The sequence below is a fragment of the Synchiropus splendidus genome, chromosome 4 (genome assembly GCF_027744825.2).
Source record: "Synchiropus splendidus isolate RoL2022-P1 chromosome 4, RoL_Sspl_1.0, whole genome shotgun sequence".
Classification (NCBI taxonomy): Eukaryota; Metazoa; Chordata; class Actinopteri; order Syngnathiformes; family Callionymidae; genus Synchiropus; species Synchiropus splendidus.
Window position 1 is genome coordinate 14,507,060 of NC_071337.1, and position 23,344 is coordinate 14,530,403.

Below are 23,344 nucleotides of genomic sequence, written 5' to 3' on the forward strand. Positions count from 1 at the left end.
GCTGTGCAATAGTGCATGGATGTGGTGTGGGTGTCACGTTTCGTGTCTCTTTTATTTTGTTATTTCCTGTGTTCCTGTTTCCTTGTCTTTTTTCAGCTCCACAGCAGCGCAGCTGGATCCCATTCCGCTGATCAGACTCCACTGATTTCTACACCTGGGTTCCAGTCTGCGCTGCGAGATGGTTGCTTCACGTCTTCACAGTTTTTCGCCCTGCCCTTGAGTGCATTTCCAGTTCCGTGTTCTGGTGTCGACGTCCTTGGTTCAGCGTTCCTGTTCGTCTTTTGTGTTCTCGCGAATTCTTGTGAATAAATCTACCCTCGATCTCCAAGCCTTCTGTCAGCCTGCAACAATCCAGCAACTGGGTCTGATCCCACAGACAGCCATGACAGCGGGTGTGGAACACACTTGGGGTGGGGGAGGTCCACCTACACACAATAATGGTTTTGCCAGCTGAAAATGGTGTAAGTTTAATAAAGAAAGTGATGATTTTGCCTCACATGAAGGTGCTCGGCTCCAGGTTGTCCCTCCACAGTCACGCAGAAGAAACCAGCAACCTTGGACAAACCTTTACTTCTATCTTGTAATCTTTTCAGTCGTGTTTCAAGTTTCCTCAAGTCGACTTTTTCATTTCCCATCACTTCTTTTTTAATTTATTGAAATCAGTTGCCACTGCAATGTGGAAGCCTTAGGGCATCCAATCGGCCGTCACCCCCTCCACTGACGGCGAGAGCATATCTATCCTAATGTGTCTTTCAACTTTTCCTTTGTTCCTTGAGACCAGAAGGAAGAGGGGTGACGAGGGGAGCAGAGGCTATGATGAGATAGACAGTGCAGTGGAAATAAGGGAGATCTGTTTTTTTTTTCTTTTTTTTTAAATCAAAGCGCCTTGGAACATATAGTGCGCCAAAGCACCGTGGGAGACTGCTGATTTTGGGACTGGATGTATCAAAATTCAGTACAGAAGAGAATCCTTTTTCTTCCCCCACATGTTCCCTGTAGACTTAAATGTAGACACCAGTCTTTGTACTCTTTAATAACTCGTCCTTTATTCTCTTTAGCTCACCATCAGTCAGCAGCGAGACGTGACATGAAATGTCTGACTTGTGTTTCAGGATATTTGTCGCCGTTATCTCATTTACATTTCCATCAAAGATGACAGTCATTGTCTCTCGGTGACAGGGATGTGAATTCTATATTACCCCAGTGGGTGTGTCAGGTTCCACTCTATACAGTGAGCCAGCATGAGGTGCTGCATTGCAGAAATCGCCTGCCATTTTTCTGTTCTTACGCAGGGTTAGGATTCTTTATTTTACTGGGAATACTAATATTGAGGTGCGAAAAAGTGACCTGTAGAATCCTGGAGCTGGTTTATGGTCATGTTAAATGAAAAATAAAGACTCACTTCTGAGTGGGAAACTGATGATGGATTATACAAACTATATCTTTTAGAAGATTTTAAATAAGTTCCCAATTACGGCAAGTCAACGCTCAGGAAAAGCAGAGCCACCACCAGCTATCCTGAAAATGACTGTGGGAAATTTATGGACTTTCACCTGCATTTATAATTGACTGTTTATACCATGGTTCTGAAATATTCTCCCTTATTTCATTGGCTGCTTCTTGAACTGCTGTGGTACTTTTAAAGTAAAATATCTCTACATTTATATACCATATGGAATATAGTCAAAAGGTTCATATATAACATACAACAACTCGATATCTGTTCAGTTTCCAAAAGCGCAATGGGACTGTGATTATACCACTTCTGTTTAATGCCAGTCTGAATGTGGTGAGAACCTGTTTGTACAGAGATTAACTGTCATCACAAACGTATCGGCAGTTATAAGCAGGGATGAACCAGGCAGTTCTATTATTACTATTATTATTATTATTATTGGGGTGTTTTTTTTAGTTATTATATTATTTTACGTATTTTTTTGGGGGGGATTCATCATACGAATATAAGAAAAGTATATAATGCAATTGAATAGCTGTGCGGAAAAACAGAACACATTTTGGAAAAAAATAAATGAGGACAATAAGATACAGTTTACAAGTTATAAGATCAAGAGTTGTAGCTTTAAAATACTTATTAAACTCTGTAAGTACATTGAAAAAAGCAATATAGGAAAAAACCTCCAAAATGAACACGGACAGAAACTTCACATAACTGATTATGAAAAGTTGTGTTTAAGGCCTTTTCATGTCGACTGACTTCTCATCTACTCCCACCATCACCAGAGGTGTCGGTGCTTCTCGGCCTCAGGTCACGCTGATCCGATGCCAGATAAGTTCTCAGGTTTGAACGACACCTGTTTACTGTCAACTGCTGGTATTATCCTTTGTTCTATGTGTAAACACCAACAAATCTTAATTTTTTTTTTAACTCTGTCCTCACAAATACAGATGTAAAAGTGTGTGTGAGCAGCTTACAGGTGGCCTCCCAGTAGGTGGGAAAATGCAGGAAGTCTGCTTGTCGTTGTGAACATGTATCAGACGCAGCATGTTTTTCCCTTCTAGAGGCGAGGTATCCTGTGTGTGTGTCCCGATCTGTGGGTGTTTGTGTACGTGTGTCGCCGATCACACTGGGCGACCGACTTCCAGGAACCCCTGCAGCAAAACAGGCACTGTGGGTTTCCTGATCTCACGCACTGCTATCACAGGACGCACACACACACACACACACACGGATCGTTGCCCAGTTCTTTTTTCCCTTGCAGGTTTCCTCAACGCCTATCCCTGAGCCTCCGGCCGTCAAGATGTTTCAGTGTGATTGTTATGAGAGATGTGGACCTTGTGGGGACAGACCTGAGGAGCCACAGAGGTGAGGAGCTACTTCAAAAGTCCTTCTGAGTTACTGACCATCCTGTGCTCTCAAAAGCGGTGCCTTTTTGCTTTTGGACCTAAAACACTCCAAAACTTATTTTTAGAGTTAGTCAACACCTCTAACAGTAATAAAATAACATTTTATGCCATTAATAAAATTATTTTTCTGCAAAATCATATCACCAAATCCTCCCTACGTGTGCTTTTAGAGCACATTCAACAAAATCAGATATGCCTTCATATTTAACCCAGGCAAACCCAAGTGCCACTGTTGGGTTTGGTAATAAAATGCAAAGGTTCCACCTCCTGCGTGCGTGAGCGGCTGAGATGCTGAGTCTACAAATATTTCCCGTTTGAATAGAACTGACTGAAGCTTTTCAGATGATATGGGAGAGATAAAGAAATAGAGAAATGCATTATTGAACTGTTGCAGTCAATTGCCACTAATGGCATCATCTTGCCCCCTGCGGAGACTCTATTGATGCAACATAAAGCTGCACACTGTGGGTTCCGTAATAATCCAAGACTGTTTTACACTGTCTAGCAGAGGAACATGAGTTTTGAGGAGTGACAGATATATTATTAGTATTAGTATTGATTCACCGTCCATCTCCCCTCAAATTCAGGTGACTGGGAGGGGGGTCGTGTCAACAAGGGAAAGTATTCTACTACCATTCTAATGGGGTTGTTGAAAATACATTCCTTAGAATGACTCACTCCTGACGCTCTGGCCTCTTCTGGGGTTTGTAGCCACGGCTCTGATGTTATACGATGACCTTGTAAGCAAGAGATTAAACTTAAATCGAGATGTATGAAAGCACTATACATTGAAATAAGATGTTAGATTTACATATAATAGAATTTAGACTGACAATCCATAAACGTATTTGTCATGATGAGAGCAGTTTTATGCATGTGGATGTTATTGAATATAGTTATTGAACAGTACAGTTTGGTCCCAACTGAGCTCTATTTCAAACGTGTTATATAAATACACGATTAATGAAAACTACTCAAAGATTTTGGATGAAGTCACGTGAGTGCCACTTGAGCTAGAGGTGTGTATAGAAGCAGAGCTTCGTGGCCTGGTTTAATTTATAGGATGGTTTGAACGGCTATGATGCATGACTTGTTCAACGATGCAGTTCAAGTGGTCGGGTTGTTATCACCAAGTTGTAAATGTAGCTTCTGCTCAGCGTTCACAGACTCTGCAGGCGAGATGACTTCCAGATGGTCTGGAGAAAGTGTTTGACTTTGGCGGGTGCTGCCAGACTCCCGGCTCTTGTTTCACTGCTGAGGTCAGTGCCTAAGTGCTCGCGGTGACGTGACCATAGCCTTTCATGCTACAGTCTGCATGAGCACATGACTGAGATACAACTCTGAAATTCAATGAAACATATATATATCGCTGATATGATTTAGATCACTTTAAAACTGCAGTATTTTTTTAAGGCTACACACAGTATGAATATTTGCACATTCTTTGTCTCATATTATATTTTAAATATGGTATGCTTTGACTATTCATTTAAAACTATACATAAATTATTAATTATAAAATAAGACCATCTTGTTTTTAAGCTTTTCTTTTATTAAATAATTAGGGAATTTAGAATTTAAAACTCCACCTGTGTGAAAAAAATAGTTTGAACGGATGCACAACACCGGAAGTGAGCCATATAATGATCAGCAAAAACATCCACTTTAAATACATTGAAAAAAAATACATTGGTTGGGACAGGCGTTTGCAAGGTGAGGTGGTCACATGACACCATCAGGAAGGAAATGCAGTCTGTTTGATGTGTTGACACCAGTGAAGCAACTGGGGCGCATGAGAGGTGTGAAAAGTCAGTAATGGCTGACAGATGAGTGAATAGTGCTTGTGGCACAAAAATGCAAGAAATTAAACGGGGGAAAAAAGGGAAGTCACCCATCGCCGCTAGCGCGCCAACACATGTTTACGTATGAATGAACTACACACAACTTCTTACATAGTAAATGTCTTAGGTGACATTTTCCTCTTATACCCATATTCCTTTCCTAAATGACCTAAACATTCATTTCCACTTCTGTACTACTGTTCGATATTTTGCCACTACTGTGTCTTGCAATCATAAATGGCGTTATATGTTCTCTGCAAACCGTCAGTTACGTAGTGTTGCTGTGGCGTTTTCCCTGGTAAATAAACAGTAGCGGCATTGCCAGCATGAAGACAGGAGTCCACACTATTTGGCTACAATGAACAAGCCGAGAATCTAATGGCTGTCATTTTGATGACACAGTATGTCATGGCACATTTAACTAGTAGGAGCAATGATTCATGATGAATAAATGATAATCTGACAAATCAGAAATTGAAAAAATATGAAATGGAAGAAGTACCTGACAAATCTGTTTGTTGTTATTACTGTGTGTTTTTCTGCTCCCTAGAAAAAGAGGTTTTTAATCTCAATGGGACAATGGTTGCATAAAGGTTAAAGAAAAGAAAAACGAAAAACATATATAGTCAAAGGAATTACAAATAAATAAAATAGAACATTGTGTGCAAATTGTGTTTATGACGAAATATGTGCATAATTCTGATGTGGCACACCAACATTTGCGTTATCATCCCTAGCTGGGGCTTGACCGGGCTGTCAAAGGGCCACACGTGCCGTAAGGGCCACGCTTCGACGATGTCACTGAATGACAGATTGAGACACAGGGTTCAGATCTAACAGCTTTGTTTGCTTTAGTCCAAGTGTTAAACGCTTCCCTACGTCGCCGTCGCACCTGCGCCGGGCTCCTGAACTCTGCTCCTCTCAGGACCCACAGATGCTGGAAGCTGACCAGTCGCCTGCTCCTGCTTCTGGTCCCGCCCACCGCCACCTGGCTCCGCTGCGCGCCGCCGACTGCAGGCAGAGCTCTGCTACTCCTCTTCCTCGCATCGACAGAGAGAAGCAGACACTCGCTGCAGAGACACCACCAGCGTGTCTATGATCCACATGGTGTTAGGAACGACCCGCAGAGACCTGACGGTTTAAGGTCCGAGAGCTGGACGGACGGAGCAGCCCATCATCTCCATCTCTTCCTGCGCGCTTTGACCAAGATTGTGTGACCGGTCCGATATTCCACGGCGGTTTTGGCTTTTGGGACTTGAGCTGCTGGAAGTAGCGCCATACACCAAGTCGGACTCTGCAGCGTCTGGGCAGCCGACAAACACGCGGGTCCTCGCGGGGACGCGGCGCGCGGTGGAAGGTTCTGGGAATTATAAAACCCTCGCACATCAACATACCGCATGGTTGGAATTTCTGACTCCCTTCAGTGTAAGTCTTCTTTCTTTCCCATTTTTGAATTTGAACCTCAGCTTTCGCCCCCAGTTTCTCTCTCTCTTTTTAACGTTACTGTGCGCTTTTGTCTCGGGAGCCGCAGCACTCCAGATGTGCAGAGGCAGATAGTGAAGCAGATAATTCATCATTTTCTTAAATGTTAACGACTCCTGCCTGACAGCTCATTCACGGACACAAACACTATTCTCGGGATAATCTGAGGACATATTCAGACAAGTGGCCCCTTGACTTTTTAACGTTAATTTAAGTCATAGTTATTTGAAAAGGATGTTCAAATGAGAGCGTCTTATATCTTGGAGTATTCCTTTTGACCAATATTTTATCCTGTTAAAACATTTTTCTAGCTACATTGTATTGATGGTGGCGATGTACATTGCAATTGAGGACTGGAACTTGAAGCAGAAACAAAATAATGCAGAGTGAAATGATCTTTTTTGGGGTGGGTGAGGAGCTGCTCCTTCTTCTGATGCTTCCCTTTGGTGTGGAACAGGGTGGATGAGGGTGTGACATGCTGGGGTGAACTTGCTCTACATACATGAATGACAGAACACTATCAACATGAGTGAACTCCATCCATAACATATTCACACACTTCCTTCATATCTTCTCTCATCATGCCCAAATAACACCAAATAACTTAGTTTTAACATATTCATATATGGACTTTCATTTAGGCAGGGATGACCTGAACATGTGTGTGTTCTCAGAGCAAGGCAGACAAAGCGAGTGATGGAGTAAATGAAAGGCAAACAAGTCTGCTGCTGTAGGGAGAGGCACGGATGAGTTCTGTTTGCTGGTTGACGTGCGTGTGTGTTTGCTGCATCCACACCATATGAGCAGACGTGTATTAATATCGCTGGCTGGCTCGGAGAGGTCCATCTGCCCTCGCACCTGTCCGCTCCTCCATCCCTTCTCCTTCTTGGATTGCAGGTCAATCGCCTTCTGATTTTCTCTCACGCTTTAACACGGCCACGATAAGTGCATCTGTACAAATCACATCACTACATCCAGAAGTGCCTGTCTGAGCTCCACACACTTAATAGCTTTTATACCGCGCAGACCCCGAGACAAGAGCAACAAGGACTTCAGAGGAGGACTAGATGGAGGGATAAAATTATGACCCACTTCTTCTGCTCGGTGGTGTCGTATAGCAACACTGACTAAACAAAGTGGCAGCAGAAAGACACCTTATTAAGTGCTGGCTCTGCATTCAATCTCCTCTAATAGTTGAAATACCGCAGCCGCACAGACGGGTTAGCACTGGGTTTCTCCTCGTGTTTTTAACCATGGAAGTGGCTTCATACTTCATGAGCTACCTCATAATAAGAGGTTTCATTATCTTGAGTTCTGCATTTCTGCCGCTCATTCCCTGTAGGGGCTGCAGGGGGCTGCAGTCGGCCCGAGCTACATCGGTGAGAGGCAGAGAACTCCAGGTTCCTCACTCCACTTCTCACTCATGCACAGTTAGCATCATCAGTTAACAGGTTTGGATGTGCTACATAATTCTTAAATGGGAGGTAAAAGATCAGCGATGGTCTGAATCAAAATAGCATTTTGTGAAGCATGTTGTGGCTACCAAGCAGAGCCTCGGAAAGTTCGAAATCCACTCTTATTTCGATGAAAAACAAGTTCTAGTTTGCAATCCACCTTCATTTTTTGCCTACTGTAGTAATGCAAAATGAGGCGGTGATCAAAAAGGTTTGAATTACCCTGCATTTCTTTTTAAAAACGACTAAAAATTGAGCCATGAGGAGTATATTTCATACGTTGATTCGACAGCCTTTAGAGCAGGGTGTCCAATAGGCTGCTGGTGATCCACCAGCGGATCACAAAGGTCGCTCTTGAGACTTGGAAAAAAGTCAGTCAAACTTTCATTGGACTTTCAGTGGAAACCTTTGGCTGGTGTCCGCGTATGAATCACATATATTTTAATAAACCCACGGAATATGGGAAGAGCTTCTTCTTCTTCTCTGAGCGACTTAGAGTGGTGCGTCTGCGCAGTACGTTCGAGCAGCTGGAGTTGTATGGGTTTCTTGAGAGGATGATGCTTTGATGAAAGCAGTAAAAAAAAAAAAATTGAGATACTGTCCCCCTGCAGTCATCGAGCTCCTCGCCGCCCGCTGCGTCTCTAATCTGAGTGACTGATTGATGGACGCAGAATTTTGGTCTGCGCACTCCTGACCTTGTCAATCGATCCGTCCATCGATTGTTATCAGCACGTGGGCCGGTCTCCGCGCTGCTTATTGAATTTCATCGCTCATGAAAGAGCAGCGGCGCTGGCAAAAGGACTCAGAGGTGTTTGTGTGTCAGAACACACTTCCTTGTGTTCTCAAATGCCAGAGGTTGTTGCCGCATTGTTTCATGACTTGGCCTTTACAGCCGCTGTCAATGTCACAGCGGAGTCGCAGAAATGATTTTATTTGTTGTATTTATTGAGGGCGGAACGCTTATGTTAAATCATCACCAGTTAAATGGCAATTACTTGAGAGTACCTGTTCTCTCTGAAAGCCGACGCTGTGCTTTGGAGCCCATTTAACTGTAAGTCTTTGGAGTCATTCTTGACGGTTGTTCTTCAAAGTAAGGACCACACTTGGAGATTTGTGATTTGAACTGGTGTCCAAATACTCTTTTCTGGGAGAAGAAAAATAATTACAGACAAAAATATTATTATTTTTTTTATTTCCTACTACTTTGCTGTCTTCATTTTAATAAGTCTTTGGGCTGTTTTTTGCAACCACTCACTGCTATCACTTCTTTCTTAAACAAGAAACCAACAACAAACATTGATTCAGTTTCTCCCACTGTCCCAGCTACCTGGGGCGAGTGGGTCAAACTTAGTGAGCTCAGTTTTAGATGAATAATTCTGATTGACAATGCACACGAAGACGCATAAAAATACTCTCCAAGAGCCAATGATGGAACTTCAAGATGAAGTTTTGAAATAAAACAGGTCCATCTATTCCCCTCCTGCTGCTATCGTGGCATATGTGCATTCAGTTCTGACAAATCTGAGTGAAAAATGGGATTTGACTATTGTGTGTCCAGCAAATGAATTTTAGTTGTTGGACTTGCTGAGAGTTGCTAATCAACTTTACTTTCAGTGCACACACATACACACTCACACACAGGATTCTTCAGTCTGTCCCTCACTCTCTGTTTCGCCTAGTGTTTATTTTCCTGCCTCCATCTGGAGTCTGCTGATATTGTAATCGCCCTAATGCACATTGCATACACACTGACTCTCTTTCTCTCTCACACACACGCACACCTCTTCTTATTCCAGAAGATAAGCCTCTGGATGTGACTGGTGACTGTACACACACACAGGTGTCTATGACTAATGAACACAAAGGAACACACTGCAGAGCGCCTGTGTCTGCTGCGCTCTTCAGTCACACCTTATTTTCAGGTGATGTGGAGCAGCGATAGCTCAGACGAGTCAAGATGTTGTTATTGGTCAACTCCGCCACTTGTCTCATCTGTATTTAGAGATCAGCGCACAGATTTGAGGACAGTGAGAGGTTCATTTTGTGGTGGCGTTTTTCTGCTCTCCAGTTGGGTGCGTTTAAATATTCGACTGTTGTATAGCTGTGAAGTGATTGAGAAAATGTATTGAAGAATATGAAGAATATTCTACCCTCTTGTGAATTGAGTCAGATGATGCTCCGTCTTTTCCTGTACGTGTTTTGAGTCCAACCACTGCTTTGACTGATGAGCGTTCTCCATTCAATAAATGCACTTGAACAATATACTTCAATTTTAGAAGCCTCTGCTGTGAGCTGGTAAAAATAAACGTAATTATGTTCAGCAGTCGTTCCGCCAAGAGTCGAGGAGAAAGCGAAAAGAGAGGAAGAAGCAGAGGGGGGTTGGAGGGAGATGGAGTGAATCAATATATGCAGACGGTGGAGCTTTTTTTCCCCCTCAAATATCGACATATTCAGTCAATTATTGTAAGAAAGTGGAGAAACAAGGATGAGAGTTCTAGTGTGTGTGTGTGTGTTTGTGAGGGAGTGGCTGAAATAGACTGAAAAATGATGCAAAAGCCGGTCCACACTAATGAATATGGCTGTGTATTGGCAGGTATCCTGCAATACGATACGTCACCCGATACAGGAGTGGTGATAAGAAATATATACTGTAAATTCAGCAATACATTATGATGAGAACTATCATCCAAAGGGGGGAAATCAGATAATGAAGCACAACATTATGTGCATTGAAACAACATAAACAAAGTAACTCCAGTCTAAGAAAATGTGAGTGTTAAACACGTCACAAATGCAGCGGCAAGTATCTATGTATTGAATGTGCTGTATGTCATGCTATTCAGTTTCCCTCGCAAGCGCATGCACACACAGCACCCTGACTCACATTCACAGAAAATCTATATAAATCAGTTGTTGCTTGATGTTGGATTTTTGGCTGCGTTTTGCCCGTTTTTCTTTAGTGTACTTTATTGAGATTTTTTATGTGTTTAATGGCAACACTTGCTATTGAGGCAGATGATGGACGGCAGCAGGAGACGCCAATATTAAGGTGTTATTATCTGATGGCTACACAGTGAGTTCCAGTTACCCAGGTCCTGATATTTAAAAAAAAACTGGGGCAAAACATACACAAACTGCGTCATGGGTGAGGACGCGTTTTACCTTATTTTTAAATCACTTTCTAATTCCTCTTATTGGTTGTCCAGAAGTCTGTAGTTCACATCCAGCCTCAGACAAACCTGTGTTGACCTTGGATTCTAATGCCTGCGTGGGTTTTCCCCCAGGCACTCTGGTTTCCTCTCACATCTCACATATAGTATTTATGACTCTAAATTGTCTGTAGGTGTGAATGATAGTGTGAGACTGTCCTTGTCTGTGACTTTGCAACCTGAGCTTCTGGGGACTGATGAATTTTGGAGTTTTTCTTTACTTAATAACATAGACACAAGTGAGAGACACACCTTCCGCTACTGCAGAAAAAGCTACGTGCTGTGTTCAAATGACATCAGATTGAGTCAAACATCTTATTCTGAGTGAAGATTGGTATCTGACAACGCTGCTTCTATAAGCCTGTCCTATAGTGGTGACCCCAGCTGCTCTTATAGATTTTCAATTGACAGCTTTTTCATGAAAGCATCTGTTCTCCCCCTCTGTCGCTCCGTCACCATATGGACGTGTCATCCACCACTGCCGGCTTCAAAGTGACGTATAGCGACACGTCTCTATGGTAACCAGACGGCACTTTTGGAAATATGATATAGAAAAGTGTTTTGGTCTCACATGTAGAGGAAGACGCTGCTGTCTGCCTGTCAATAAAGGTTTGACACGTACAGGAATCCAAATGAAGTCCACTGGACTGATATCTGAAGGATTCTGTCAGATCTTTTATAGCTCCTGCTGCTCGTAGGCATGTTTGCCTTTTTACATGATAAAGCCATTTGGGGAAAGAATCCTGGGTCCTAAAACAGATCCAGATTGTGATTTAGTCAGGCAAACAGTGTGACATGGCCAGTGCATAGCAGGGAGGACAGCTCTCACGGAGCAATAAAAGTCCAGGATGGAGCATAAATCCATCTTCCCTTGTAAGCTCTGAAGATTTTTTTGCAGATGTTTCAAGATGTTTAGCCCAAGCGAAGGTAATTTCTTGCCCATCTGTCTTCTCTCCTCCCCCTTTGTCTCTTTATCAACATCTGGTTTTCAGTGCAGCAGGGAAACAAGTATCCTTTATAAGCCAAGGGTTCCCAGTTCGCCCTCTGCTTGTGCTATTAACTACTGCCTCTTCTCTGTGCTCACATTTGGACATGTGCTAACCATTAGAAAGTCATACCATTCAGAAAATGTAATAACTTAAAGTCAGGACAATTTTTTGTGTGTGTGTGCTGTTATTCGCTCTGTTTTTCCATGACAAGGATGAATTTCTGCATTTTGGCTCCGGGCCGCCCCAAAGGGAGAACAAATTACTGCCTGGATGATGAAGGAACTGCTGCGACAGGAAAACTCCCTCTGTTCAGATGAGAGCTGGTGCTCCTCTTACGTCTCCAATGAGGGGAAGTGATGAACTTTTGTTGTTGACCGTTGTCAACTCAAGTAGAATTCACAACACTGCTCATGTTTCCATTCATCTTTAGGTCATTCAGGTGCTCACAATATGAAACTAAGTGCAGTGTTTATTTTGACAGCAGAATTTGATGTAGTTTTAGTCTTTTGACTAAAATGAAAATTTAGTTTTACCGCCAGTTTTGTCATCTAAATTGTTTTAGTCTTAGTCTAGTTTTAGTCGACAAAATATCACTACATTACAGTCGACTAAAATGAAGTTAGCAATAGAATATCTTCTTGTAATAGAGGTCTTCTGTAGCTATGATCAAGAAAATGAATTTATGTGCTGTGAACTGCAGGGTGAAATACAGTGTTGCCAATCCACAGGCCGATTTATCAAAGCCTCCGTTGTAAACGATAAGAGTCATACTTTTCACTATTTCACATGGTGGGTGACTCGACTGTCAAAGCGTCCCGCTGCACAGTTTCTTGTTTACCACCTGTGTTTGATTTCTGATGGACGTTTTCAACAAAACTTATCTCAAATACTTGACGTTCATTTCAAGGAATACTAGATTAAGAGGGCAACACTAAGCACTTGTGGCAGGTTGCTGTGTTGATCGTGTCTACAATGAAAGCCTTGTTTGATTTATTTATTTTATTTATTTATTTTTGTTGCAGTCTGGAACCATCCCTTAGTAAATACAAAGGCAGTTATGTTTTTACCGCCTATTTCTAATCCTGCAGATTGTTAAACTCGAGGTAGTTGTTTCTCAACTAAACCAGCCAACACATCTAAAAGGAAAGCCTTGAGTTCAGCATCTGATTCATGCGCTTTTAATCCAGCACGCAGCCATACAACCGCACTGCTCTTGTGTCATTAGCCACTTGACAAAAGCATGCTGCGCTCTTTTCATTTCACCAATTATGCACTTATTAAATCAGCCTTGCTACGGTTACATGGCATCCAAATGTAAAAAACTGTGACAGCTGACAGGGCTGCTGTAACCTGCACTTGATCAAGTGAGCGACGACATGAACGGGTGAAGATCTCACGTCAGCAGTTGCGCTGACTAGCAAAGACAACTGACGTGGCTCCTAAGATATATGGGCGTTGGAAGATGACAGAGCGGATCAAGTGGATTTAGAGGATCTTGAAGGGAGTCATGCAAATATACCAATATAAGAGGCATTTATGATTTCAACATGCGATTGGAGGGCTACGTACAGACTGTATTTACTTGGCCTTGTGATATATAACATGATATATTTTATATATATATTATATATGATACATTTTAATTTTCCAGTTCATTAAACTTCTTTGTCCATTTTTGTGTTTTACTGACTGTAACTTTTAATTTGTTGTACCTCACAGTCATTATTATATGAAATCTTTTTTTTACAATATTTTGCCCCAATATGGTCAAGGAATTACATTTTTTGTTTTAAGAATCTTACTCTACCTTTCAAAAATGTTAAGGTTTCCTTTTATTGATTCATAATAATTTAATCATACTACTTATTTTTCGGGATAGCATTTTATAATGTCTATATTTTTATAATTTTAATAATAACAGCAAATAATTATGTGCAAAATTGAGACCCTAGTTTTTTTCTGCCAGCTCTCTGGAAATTTGATTTCCAGAGAATTTTTCTGGGAACTTGCATTTCTGCTCTACATAGTCCAAAGACCAGCTTTCATCTGTCTCTGTGCGTCCTGTGATGGGCTGGTGCATGTCCTGGTGTGCGTCCACCCTGATAGATGTTACTGTATCTCTATTGACTGAGCTGGATCTGGACAAAAATAATCCTTTACTAAACACCGTTGTAACATGTTGTAGAAATGTGTGGCTGCCTCTATCTAAGTATGAACATTCATTTTTAACATTTTTTTGTATGATTCAATAGCCCACACCATTGGGCTCATTTCTCTCAGACTATTTCTGTACACTGTATTATGCCCCCGGCAGCAACTGAGGAAGCCTGATATGACTTCTTATCCCTGGCAGGATTCAAAACGAGTGGGTCACACTCAGGGTCATTCATCCTTCACCATTCGCTGACCAACATCCTCTTTTTCCAGTGTTGACCACCTGACAATCAGTGGAAAACATCCTGGTACTAGAGAGAGGAGACATTCTTTCTAAAATTGAGCTTCTCAGACTTTGGACAAATCCGTCGCGCTCAGGCATCCTGACCCCTTTCACAGGAGCTGCCCCCGCCCTGCATCCCAAGGTTCCTCCTGGTTCCACTTCTGGTTCCTGACCAGCAGAGCTATCTATGAACGTCCAGTGGTTCCTCTCATTCTGCAAAGCTATTGTCTGGAGATTTGGGCTGGGCAGCGAGGGAAGCCGGTAACGGCCTGGTTCCTGTTGCTCTGCTGGTCAGAGGAACTGTGGCACTGTTAACAGTTGTCCATCAAAACAACTGTGGAGCTGATTGTTTCAGGCTAAAGAGCATCCGTGATCAGTCAGCACATCAGCTGAGCCAAAGTTGTGCAAACACAAACTAGACGGACTCTAGTAATATACTTTCATGTGCATACAGTGTACAACACCCACTTGTTTGACTAGTTATTAAAGGGTGCTCTTTTGTTTTTCCTGGTTTTCAGAGTTATGTCCCTGCTGTGTTAGTAAGATGGCTTGCTACCTTTACGTATATAGCATTAGAAATAATATTGGTACATTTTGAAGCTTTTAGCTTGGTTGGCAGTCATGGTGAGGTTAAGGTGTACAGAGCATGTGCTTGACAACAACACATCCTCACTCCCATAGTGTGATGCATCGATGTTGGGAAAGTGGACTTTAGTGCCCTATACTGATGCTGAAGGCAACATCCAGCATTGCATTTTGACATGTTAATTCGATTGAAGCGCATGTCCTGCCATCTGCGACATATTCTGACGCTTTGGGCAACGCAACACGTAAAAAAAAAAGAAAAAAAGTCAGGTAAAGAGAGCTTCCAACCCTGCACCTCATGTCTTTCTAATTCTAATTACATTTTTATCGCAAATTGAATTGTAGTTGATCTTAAGGTGTCAGGCAGCGGAGCTGCTGCTTAGTTCACCTAGTTGAGGGCCAGCTCTGCAAGTAGTGTCCCTTATTATCCGCCCATGAACGATGGGAACCCGACAGCTAGGATAGATGTATCCACTGCTGCGTTACTATACCTCATGGAAAGACTTATTGAATGCAGTTGTTTATATGCAGAGTTTTTTTTCCGAAGGATGAAGATTGTTGTTAGTTTTCAGGACGAGGGGCACATTTTCCTTTCCTAAAAAAAACACAAATGGCTAAATTAGAATTTGGGCTTCTGTTGATGCTCTGGCAGTGAATGTTTGAGTTGAGTATAATGTGATAAACATACAGTTGAAATGTTTTTTTGATGCAGAGCTGCTCTGCATTATGTGAGATCGGATCACAAAAGAAAAAAAAAAAAAATCACGTTATGCATGTGTGACTATACAGTCGCTCTACGTTTAATGTCATTTGACATTGAATTCCTGGTCCTGTTTGCATCAACACATCTGCCTTAAGCTGCATGAATTCTCCTGTCCACAGAGTAAGAATGTTGAAAAGAATGTTTTTTGAAACAGTTTCATAATCATACACGACATGTTTGATCTGATTTTAAAAAATGGTTTCCCTTTGAAATGCCTGCACTCCCTCCATGTTGACTTTCATGCCTCCCTCCTTCTCCCGAAGTGCGTCTTCCTCCTGCCGTCACCGCGTCTCTAGTGGCTGTCAGTCCTGCTGTTGTGTGTATTGTTGCCACAAATCGAGCACTTCATTCATCTTGTGTCTGGAGCCTTGTAGAGAAGTAGAAATGTGTGCTGCTCTCGCCTCTCTTCTGTCTCCACTGACAGCCACCTCTCCACTTTATCATCCCCGAACAGATCAGATTGGAAGTGGGCCAAGTCACTCATAGCCAGATAAATGGAAGGAGTCAGTGAGGGAGGATTTATAGGGCTGCCGGAGGGTGCTGGAGCCGAAATGAAATAAAGCGCATCTCAATTGTGATCATGTGGTTTGTTTACTGACTCTCTTATTTCTGCTCCCCAGGGAGCAGCAAATACTGGATAGATAACTGATCTTCTCATCTTCTCATCTTCATGATGAAGAATGACCCCAGATTACATTGAGACTTGCTTTGAGCAGTTTCTTTCTCAGGAGGAAGACCTGCACATCAGACTCACACTCAGAAGTGATATGCAGCGTAGCATCCAACTCCATGTTCTAGTCACTTCCTCCAATATAGAATTCCAATTTGGATGTAGGAGTAGGGTCAAACCCAGTCATATAAGGGAGTGGATGTTTTCTTATTCATTATCTATGGTCTTTCTTGGCGTCTCAGAACTCAATACTACTTGTGCTTTTGTTGGTTATGGCTGTCAAATATTCAGCCTCCCTTTCAGAGCTTGGTCTAAAATACAGTGGTCTATAATGGGATGATCATCCAAACATGAGGCTGTACCTTAGCATGTGAAGTGTGTGTGTAGGGCTTAGCTACGACCCTTGACACGTACGCCCACACACAAGCTTGGCCTCCACAAAAAAAAAAGTCATTTGTTGGAGCTCATTATTATGTATAGTGAGAAGACGGAGTAACACGCTGAAAGGTGAAATGGGTCCATCATGAATAGAGCACCAGTCGACAGAGGAGAGAGGGAAGACAGGGGGGAGGAGAGGAGGAGGAGGTAGAGGAGAAGCGTCCAGATGGCTGGGGACCTGCTGCACACATGGGGAGTCTCTCGCTCGCTCTTTTTTTATTTTTTCTTTCCTCTGCTGATTGCACTGTTTGGACTTCTGTATATTGCTGTCCAGTCCTTTTCCCGCTCACACTGAAATACACACTCACACACTAAGCATCATCCCACTAGCAACACCACCACAACCTCATTCATCCCTTGGATGCTTCCTACCATAACCTGGAAAAAGTCAGAATTCAATCTGTATATATATATATATATATATATATATATAATAACGTTTTGGGTAGAGAGACTTAGGTGTTAACAGATTCATCGTATATAGCCACTGATTCCCGATTGTCAAATGGCTCTTTTTTACTTGGTTTTACCATGATTTCTCAACACCTACAGTGCATCATAATAAGTCAGTCATTCACACACAGATGGTCGAAGGCAGTGACTCTGCCAGCCAAACTATCAAGTGCCATCAGGGGTTAAGTGTCTTGCTCAGGGGCATATTGACAAAAACATGATGTCTGGAGATTGGATGAAACAGGCGACCTTCCCGTCATAGGTGACCACTGTACCACCTAAGCCAAACAAGTCATTTTCAGGACGCCAGAGGCCTGCAACCTATTTGACTTGGAGGCAACGGAGTCTTTATTAAGACCTGTGCCACAGTTTTGTAAGCATTACAAATGGCTGAAATGTGAGAAGTAGTCCAAAGCCTATGAAGTGGTGCCGTAGATAGACATTAGCTGCAGCTGTGTGTGAGATCAAAACATGTATTATACAAGTATACAAGTGTTTCTTCTAAGGAGCGAGGCATTCATCTAGTCAAACCATTATTATCATTGTGATGAACTATAAAAACAGTGGGGATAATTGCTTCGCTGGTGATGCTTTGTGTAATATACATGAGGGAAGTCGTTTTGGACACTTTTCACACGGCTTCGTTTTTTCTTACCTTTTTTTTTTCTTTTTTCCACGACATGTGTGACTGTGTTTGATATGCAGAATTGAGACTCTGTTTCTGGCAAGTTACATCAGAATGCTCTAAAGCTGAGGCCATCGGTGCTTGATCCTGCTGGAGTGAAAGACAAGAAAGAGAGAGTGGAAGTCACACAGAGGAAGGGTACTGATGTTCACTCGAAAGTTCTTTCTCTTTCTCTCTCCGGATTGTTAACTGCTGCCAAAATGACTTCATTTATCCTTCCATCTGCATTCGTCTGTGCGCCCGTCTGTTGTTGACTTAGTTCCTCCATGCTTCTCTGATTCATTACTTTACATTTTGACTCGACTCACTTTGCTTGTTTAGAATCACTAACAGCTTTAAGAGAAGATAAACACGTTTGTTACATTGGGCCATCAAGGTGAGTGAGGCGCTTGTTTGGCGGAGACTCATGGTAGTGCAAGAAGGGTTGGGAGAATAAACTCTGTGGAAACGTATTTTGTAAATTTGTATTTCTATGTTGGTCAAGTGTCATAAATGCTTTTACTCAAGCTTATCTTTTGTAGTTTCTACTTTGCACTACAGGTTGAAAAATGTCACTCTGTGATATCAATATAGTATCTATATATTTATTATCTATCGATCTAATACCTTTATTGTAAAACAATTCTTTACATCTTGTTCAGTGAGGCCAACCAGGAGGAGGATGTCACAGAGGAAGGCAACCAATGATGTTAGAGGATGTGATAAATAAGGACAACAAGAGGACAGGTGTGTGTAAGGAGGATGCACTTGCTGTGCCTGTGACAGGAAATGCCTTTAGACAAAGAAGGCAACGCTCACCAGCCCAACTAGGGGCTGTCAAAGGGGCAGTTGTGACCCCAAAACTGCACAATCCCTTGGTCTAGATGCAAGATGCAAGGAAGCCAGGAATGGCATATTAGCATAGTTTATCTCAGTATGTCAGTGGTTAAAAAGTAGTCAGTGTTAAAACCTTCAGTGTATGAGTAGTGTATGCTATATAACACAGCATATATTTTATAAAAGTTTCTCAATGGGAATTGTAGTCCAACACATCTGCATAATATCAGAGTATTATTCATTATGATTGTATTTATTATTTCTATTTTGTGACGTGGGATTTAGAGTGAGAAACAAAAAAAAAAAAATTCTGCTCCATCACTTCGTCCATCCAAGTCCTACTCATTGACTCATCGAGTGGACCATTTTAAAGCCTCTTCAGTGAATCATGTCCTCCACAAAATGTCACTGCAGTTCTTTATTTTACTGGCGCTAGCTGCTCACATAGGCACGCAGACACACACAGACACACGACACACAGAAGTTTTGTTTTACTGTTCACTCTCTTTAAGTGTTGACTTGTGTAGCTGTTGGATACCAATGATAACTTTAAACACAAAATGAGCAGTAAACCAGAAACTAAATAACTTCCGCTAACACTGGTTTCCAGCAGAGTGGGGGAATTCTAATGGCTCCCCTTAATGTTCAATCGCAGATCCCTGATTTAGAAGACAAGGTGTGATATGACCTTGAGTAGTGTTTCATAGGATTAAAAATCTGTGAAAAATAAAAATCCATGTTTGCTAATGAAATGAAGTAAGAGTGGAGGGTGCTGTGCATGTGTGTGAAGCAGAAACAGTGGTGCTCTCGGGAGATGAAGCTGGTATCATTGGAAATATTCCGACAAATGGGTGGGTCACGTATGTGTGGGTCACCCGTCAGGCTGGTGGGGTCGTGCGAAAGCACCCACACATGTATGCGGATCAGACGTTCCTGGGACTAGCAGAGAGGACAGTACTGGAGGAATAAATGAAATTCAATGGAGGAAATTAGATCGGGAGGACAAATTGAAAGGAAGTGGACAAGTGGAAGTGGACTGTGCAAACCACAACAGGGATCAATGCAATGCATTAGTTGTCAACAAGATCAATCCAGATTAACCAACATGCTGTTTGCCTTTTCCTCTGATGAGCGCGTGTAAGACTGAAAGATGTTGCAAATGGTGTCTTTATATTGGTGAATGTTTAAACATTTACTGATCACACTTGCTCAGTGTCAACTGAAGAAGGTCACCACACTTTAGGGGGGAGTATTTGTCGACCTGCTTGAAGTTTAAAGACAGAGCAGAGTCCTCTACACAGTCAAGCGATGCCCTTGATGATAGCGCTCATGGAATTAAATAGAACTTGTGGAAATAAAAACAGAAAGTAGCACACAATGGGGGAATCCACTGAAAGGAGAGCGTCTGCGTGAAAGTGGGGCTATTCCACTCGAGAGAGTTCAGAGGGGACGGAGAAGCACAGACGGCTGCTCCAAATGGATTTTCCGTGTTTGTAGCGAGGCGTCTTCTGATGCCATGTGTTAAGTTTGGGAGGCTCGATGAAAAGTGAATCGGAAGGGTGAAGTGGGGTACTGCGAGTAGGCGAGCGAGGAAAAGACTTAGTTAAACATTTGGGTTATTTAGAGAGAAAAAGTGTAGCTCTGAATGTAGTTCTGTCACATATGTTCCCTTGAGTCTAATGAGAAAGAAACGTTGGGGATGGAATGTGTTCCAGCTGTTGAGTTGAACTGTAGTGAGTGATGTAAAAAGCAGCTTCTGAGTGAGAAATGTGTGAGCGATGGTGCTTTAAACACATCATCATCTCTGATTCTCCAGCTCGGATGTTCCTTTTCATTCAGACTGCTAATCATGACTGATATTAGTGCAATATATTTTGTATTCAGAATATTCTCTGCAGTAATTCATGAACCAGATTTCAGTAGTCATGTTTGGCCTTGCATATTGTATCACTTTCTAACAGTACCAGTCCATTGATGAAGACAATTTGAAATGGGTATGTCATCTAAAAAGATCTCCTGTCATAGTGTGTTAATCATTACAATTTCATGTTTTCATTTTAAATTTGTCACGACCCCTCAGCGAAGCCGCTTGTAATGACTTGCGGATGTGTTGTTGCATCTCACACTAAAGGAGGCAGCTTCACATTAGAGCGAGAAATGGGCTGGTGAAGGAAACAACTGTGAGTTAAAGAAGGCAAAAAAAAGGGAAGCAAAAAACTAAGTAGAGCACAGGGAGAAGTCAGAGGCGGTGCACAGATGGTGAGCTGTCAGCATCAAACTGTGTTCATGCATGTGTCGTCACTTACAGTCTGTGTTTGTGTGCGTAGCTTCTGTAGTGCTCATGCATGAGGCATGCATGTGGAGTCTTCCCAGCACTTCCTTTTGCATTGATGCATGTGTGTCCTCTGTGCTGAGAAGAGCTACAGTAGCTGTTCTCTCCAGATGGTGCTGGCAAGCTGAACCTGCAAGGCTGGCAGAGTTGGCACAGCTACCAGTGCACAGTTGGCAGCGCAGCCACCATGCTCTGTCCCTGATGTAGCGGAGCGCGATACCTGCTGCCAGCCATATAAGCTCACTAACTGACTGGCAGAGTATCCACTAACTTACTTACCAAGCCAAGAAACTTTCTCTGCCTTTTCTTTCTCCTGAAAGTCTCACCACCGGGCCGTGTTTTGTCTTTGCTTGAGCCAAATGAATAATATTTCCGGAGCATGGTCTTCAGAAATGATGCACGAGTGTTGACAGTCTGAACTGAGGGATTGATGATGATGTTTGTGACACTTTGAGCATCATGTTTGTGTACTATATGAGTCGTCTCCAGTGCAGTCTGCCGGGGACAAGCGTGGCTTCTTGTTGAGGTTTACAGTCACCAAAAGCATATCAAACTTATTGGTATACTTCCTGAACTTACTTATTTGTCTGCTTCTTATATGAGCGGTTCAGGTGAGTTTATTATTTGATACAAATGCTTAGATGATGTTTGTCTATTGAGCCAAAAGTGTGCACTGACAGGATGGATTGTAATGATAATAAATACATGTCAGGGTTTCTGCTACATCTTGTGTGTGGCAATTTAAAACAAGTGGATAACACATAAAACATCATGGTGGTGGCTTGAATGTGACGGTTTCCAGCGTGTTTTACATGGAAAAATCCCTAAAGAAACCTGATAATGACTGAAGTCGGTTGCTCGCGGATCAAGTCTCACTTCCCGCTGGACATATGAAGCAACGGACCGCGTGAGGCTGGCTGCTGAGTGGAGAGAGATTTGCTTCTCACGATTAAAAATATCGTTTTTACAACTGTCTGTTGTTAATGGAGCTCACTTTATGACATTAAAGATTCTGAAACGTATTAGAACAGTCGACTGAGCATACAGTATGTATAGTGCCGCTAACTACCATGCAAACATCCAGAAAATATTGAAACCTAAAACAGTCATTTAATCACTGGGTTATTTCAATGGGAAAAGGTGTGAAATGTAAATGTAACTACAGTACATTTTATGTTCAAAGGGATGCAGATTGAAAAGACATTGTTCTTCACATGCCCTGCTAATTGATCCGAGATGTTTTCAGGCTCTACTGAAAGGCCGCTGACCTTCTGCGCTCGAGCATTTGTGGCCACAGGTGAATGGGAAGCTTTTTAGCTGATAATGGCGCGTCGGAGAAACCGCTGCGGCGGCTACTCGCTCTTTTCACCATCCATCGCTAAACATTTCTTCCACACTTCCATCTCTTCTGCTCGGGCTGAAACTAATTGGCTGCTCAAGGTCGACAGGTCCTGTCATATGTACTGGGTTTGAATTGTATTGTTCAGTAGCCAGAGTGGTGAGTCAAACGGAGCGCAAATGAATTTTCAGAATCAAAGCAGGTTCCAACATCAGACTGCTTGTCACTCGAACTCACATCACTCCGCTCGTGTTTGAAGCCACTTAAACAGCACACAGCTGCTTTCTAATTGATTCTATTGTTCCAGCACAGGCCTTCATGTCTTAATTTCATGGTGGAATCATTAAAGAGTAATGTGTCTTAACACACTGGTATGATCATGCTGATCTATAGGCCTCCTCTGGCTGGCAGCCAGAGCTGGAAGCATTCCAGACAAACATTTTCTCTCTCTGTTGAAGACATGAAAATGCAAGTGCCTGAATGGTGGCGGAGGCTGGAGCGGGGGGGGCGATGTTGTTTGTGTGCATGGAAGTGCGGCAGATGTTGAGAAGTTTTGTGTGTTGCGCGGATTGGAGGAGGAAACTGAATGCAGATGTAGAGTGTCTGTGTTTGCACGCGTGTGTTTCTTCCAGAGCATCTGCGCTCGAGTGTAGCAGGTCAGACTCAGTGGGCGTATGTGTGCGCACGAGCTCTCTCTGGAGCATATGTGTGCTGACTTCATGATAGGATGTGTCAATGTTTCGGGTGTGTGTGTGTGTGTGTGTGTGTAGGAAGGAGTATTTTGGTGACCCATCTGTGCAAGGCTATTGCGCTACTGTTACTCCAGGCACACACACACACACACACACACACGTACACAGATTCGCACAGAGCAATGTGCCAGCCAAGCTGTTCACTAGCTGTCGCTGGCAACAGTCCAGCCTGAGTGGTGGCATCCATCTGTAGCGCTGGAGCACAGTAAGGCATCTGAGCCAGTGAGTTGGAGT

At 42.6% G+C, this 23,344-nt stretch overlaps 1 protein-coding gene across 4 annotated transcripts in view; it reads left to right on the forward strand.

Annotated features, from left to right (window-relative positions):
* Positions 1 to 5,754: 5,754 nt before the first annotated feature.
* The window catches only part of runx1t1 (RUNX1 partner transcriptional co-repressor 1), a 48,206-nt gene continuing 30,616 nt past the window's right edge, over positions 5,755 to 23,344 (forward strand). For all 4 annotated transcript variants that reach the window (XM_053862177.1, XM_053862180.1, XM_053862178.1 and 1 more), the window contains exon 1: positions 5,755 to 6,131. In XM_053862177.1, the coding sequence (XP_053718152.1) occupies positions 6,104 to 6,131 (28 nt within the window). In that variant the 5' untranslated portion in view covers positions 5,755 to 6,103. The remainder of the gene's footprint in view (positions 6,132 to 23,344) is intronic.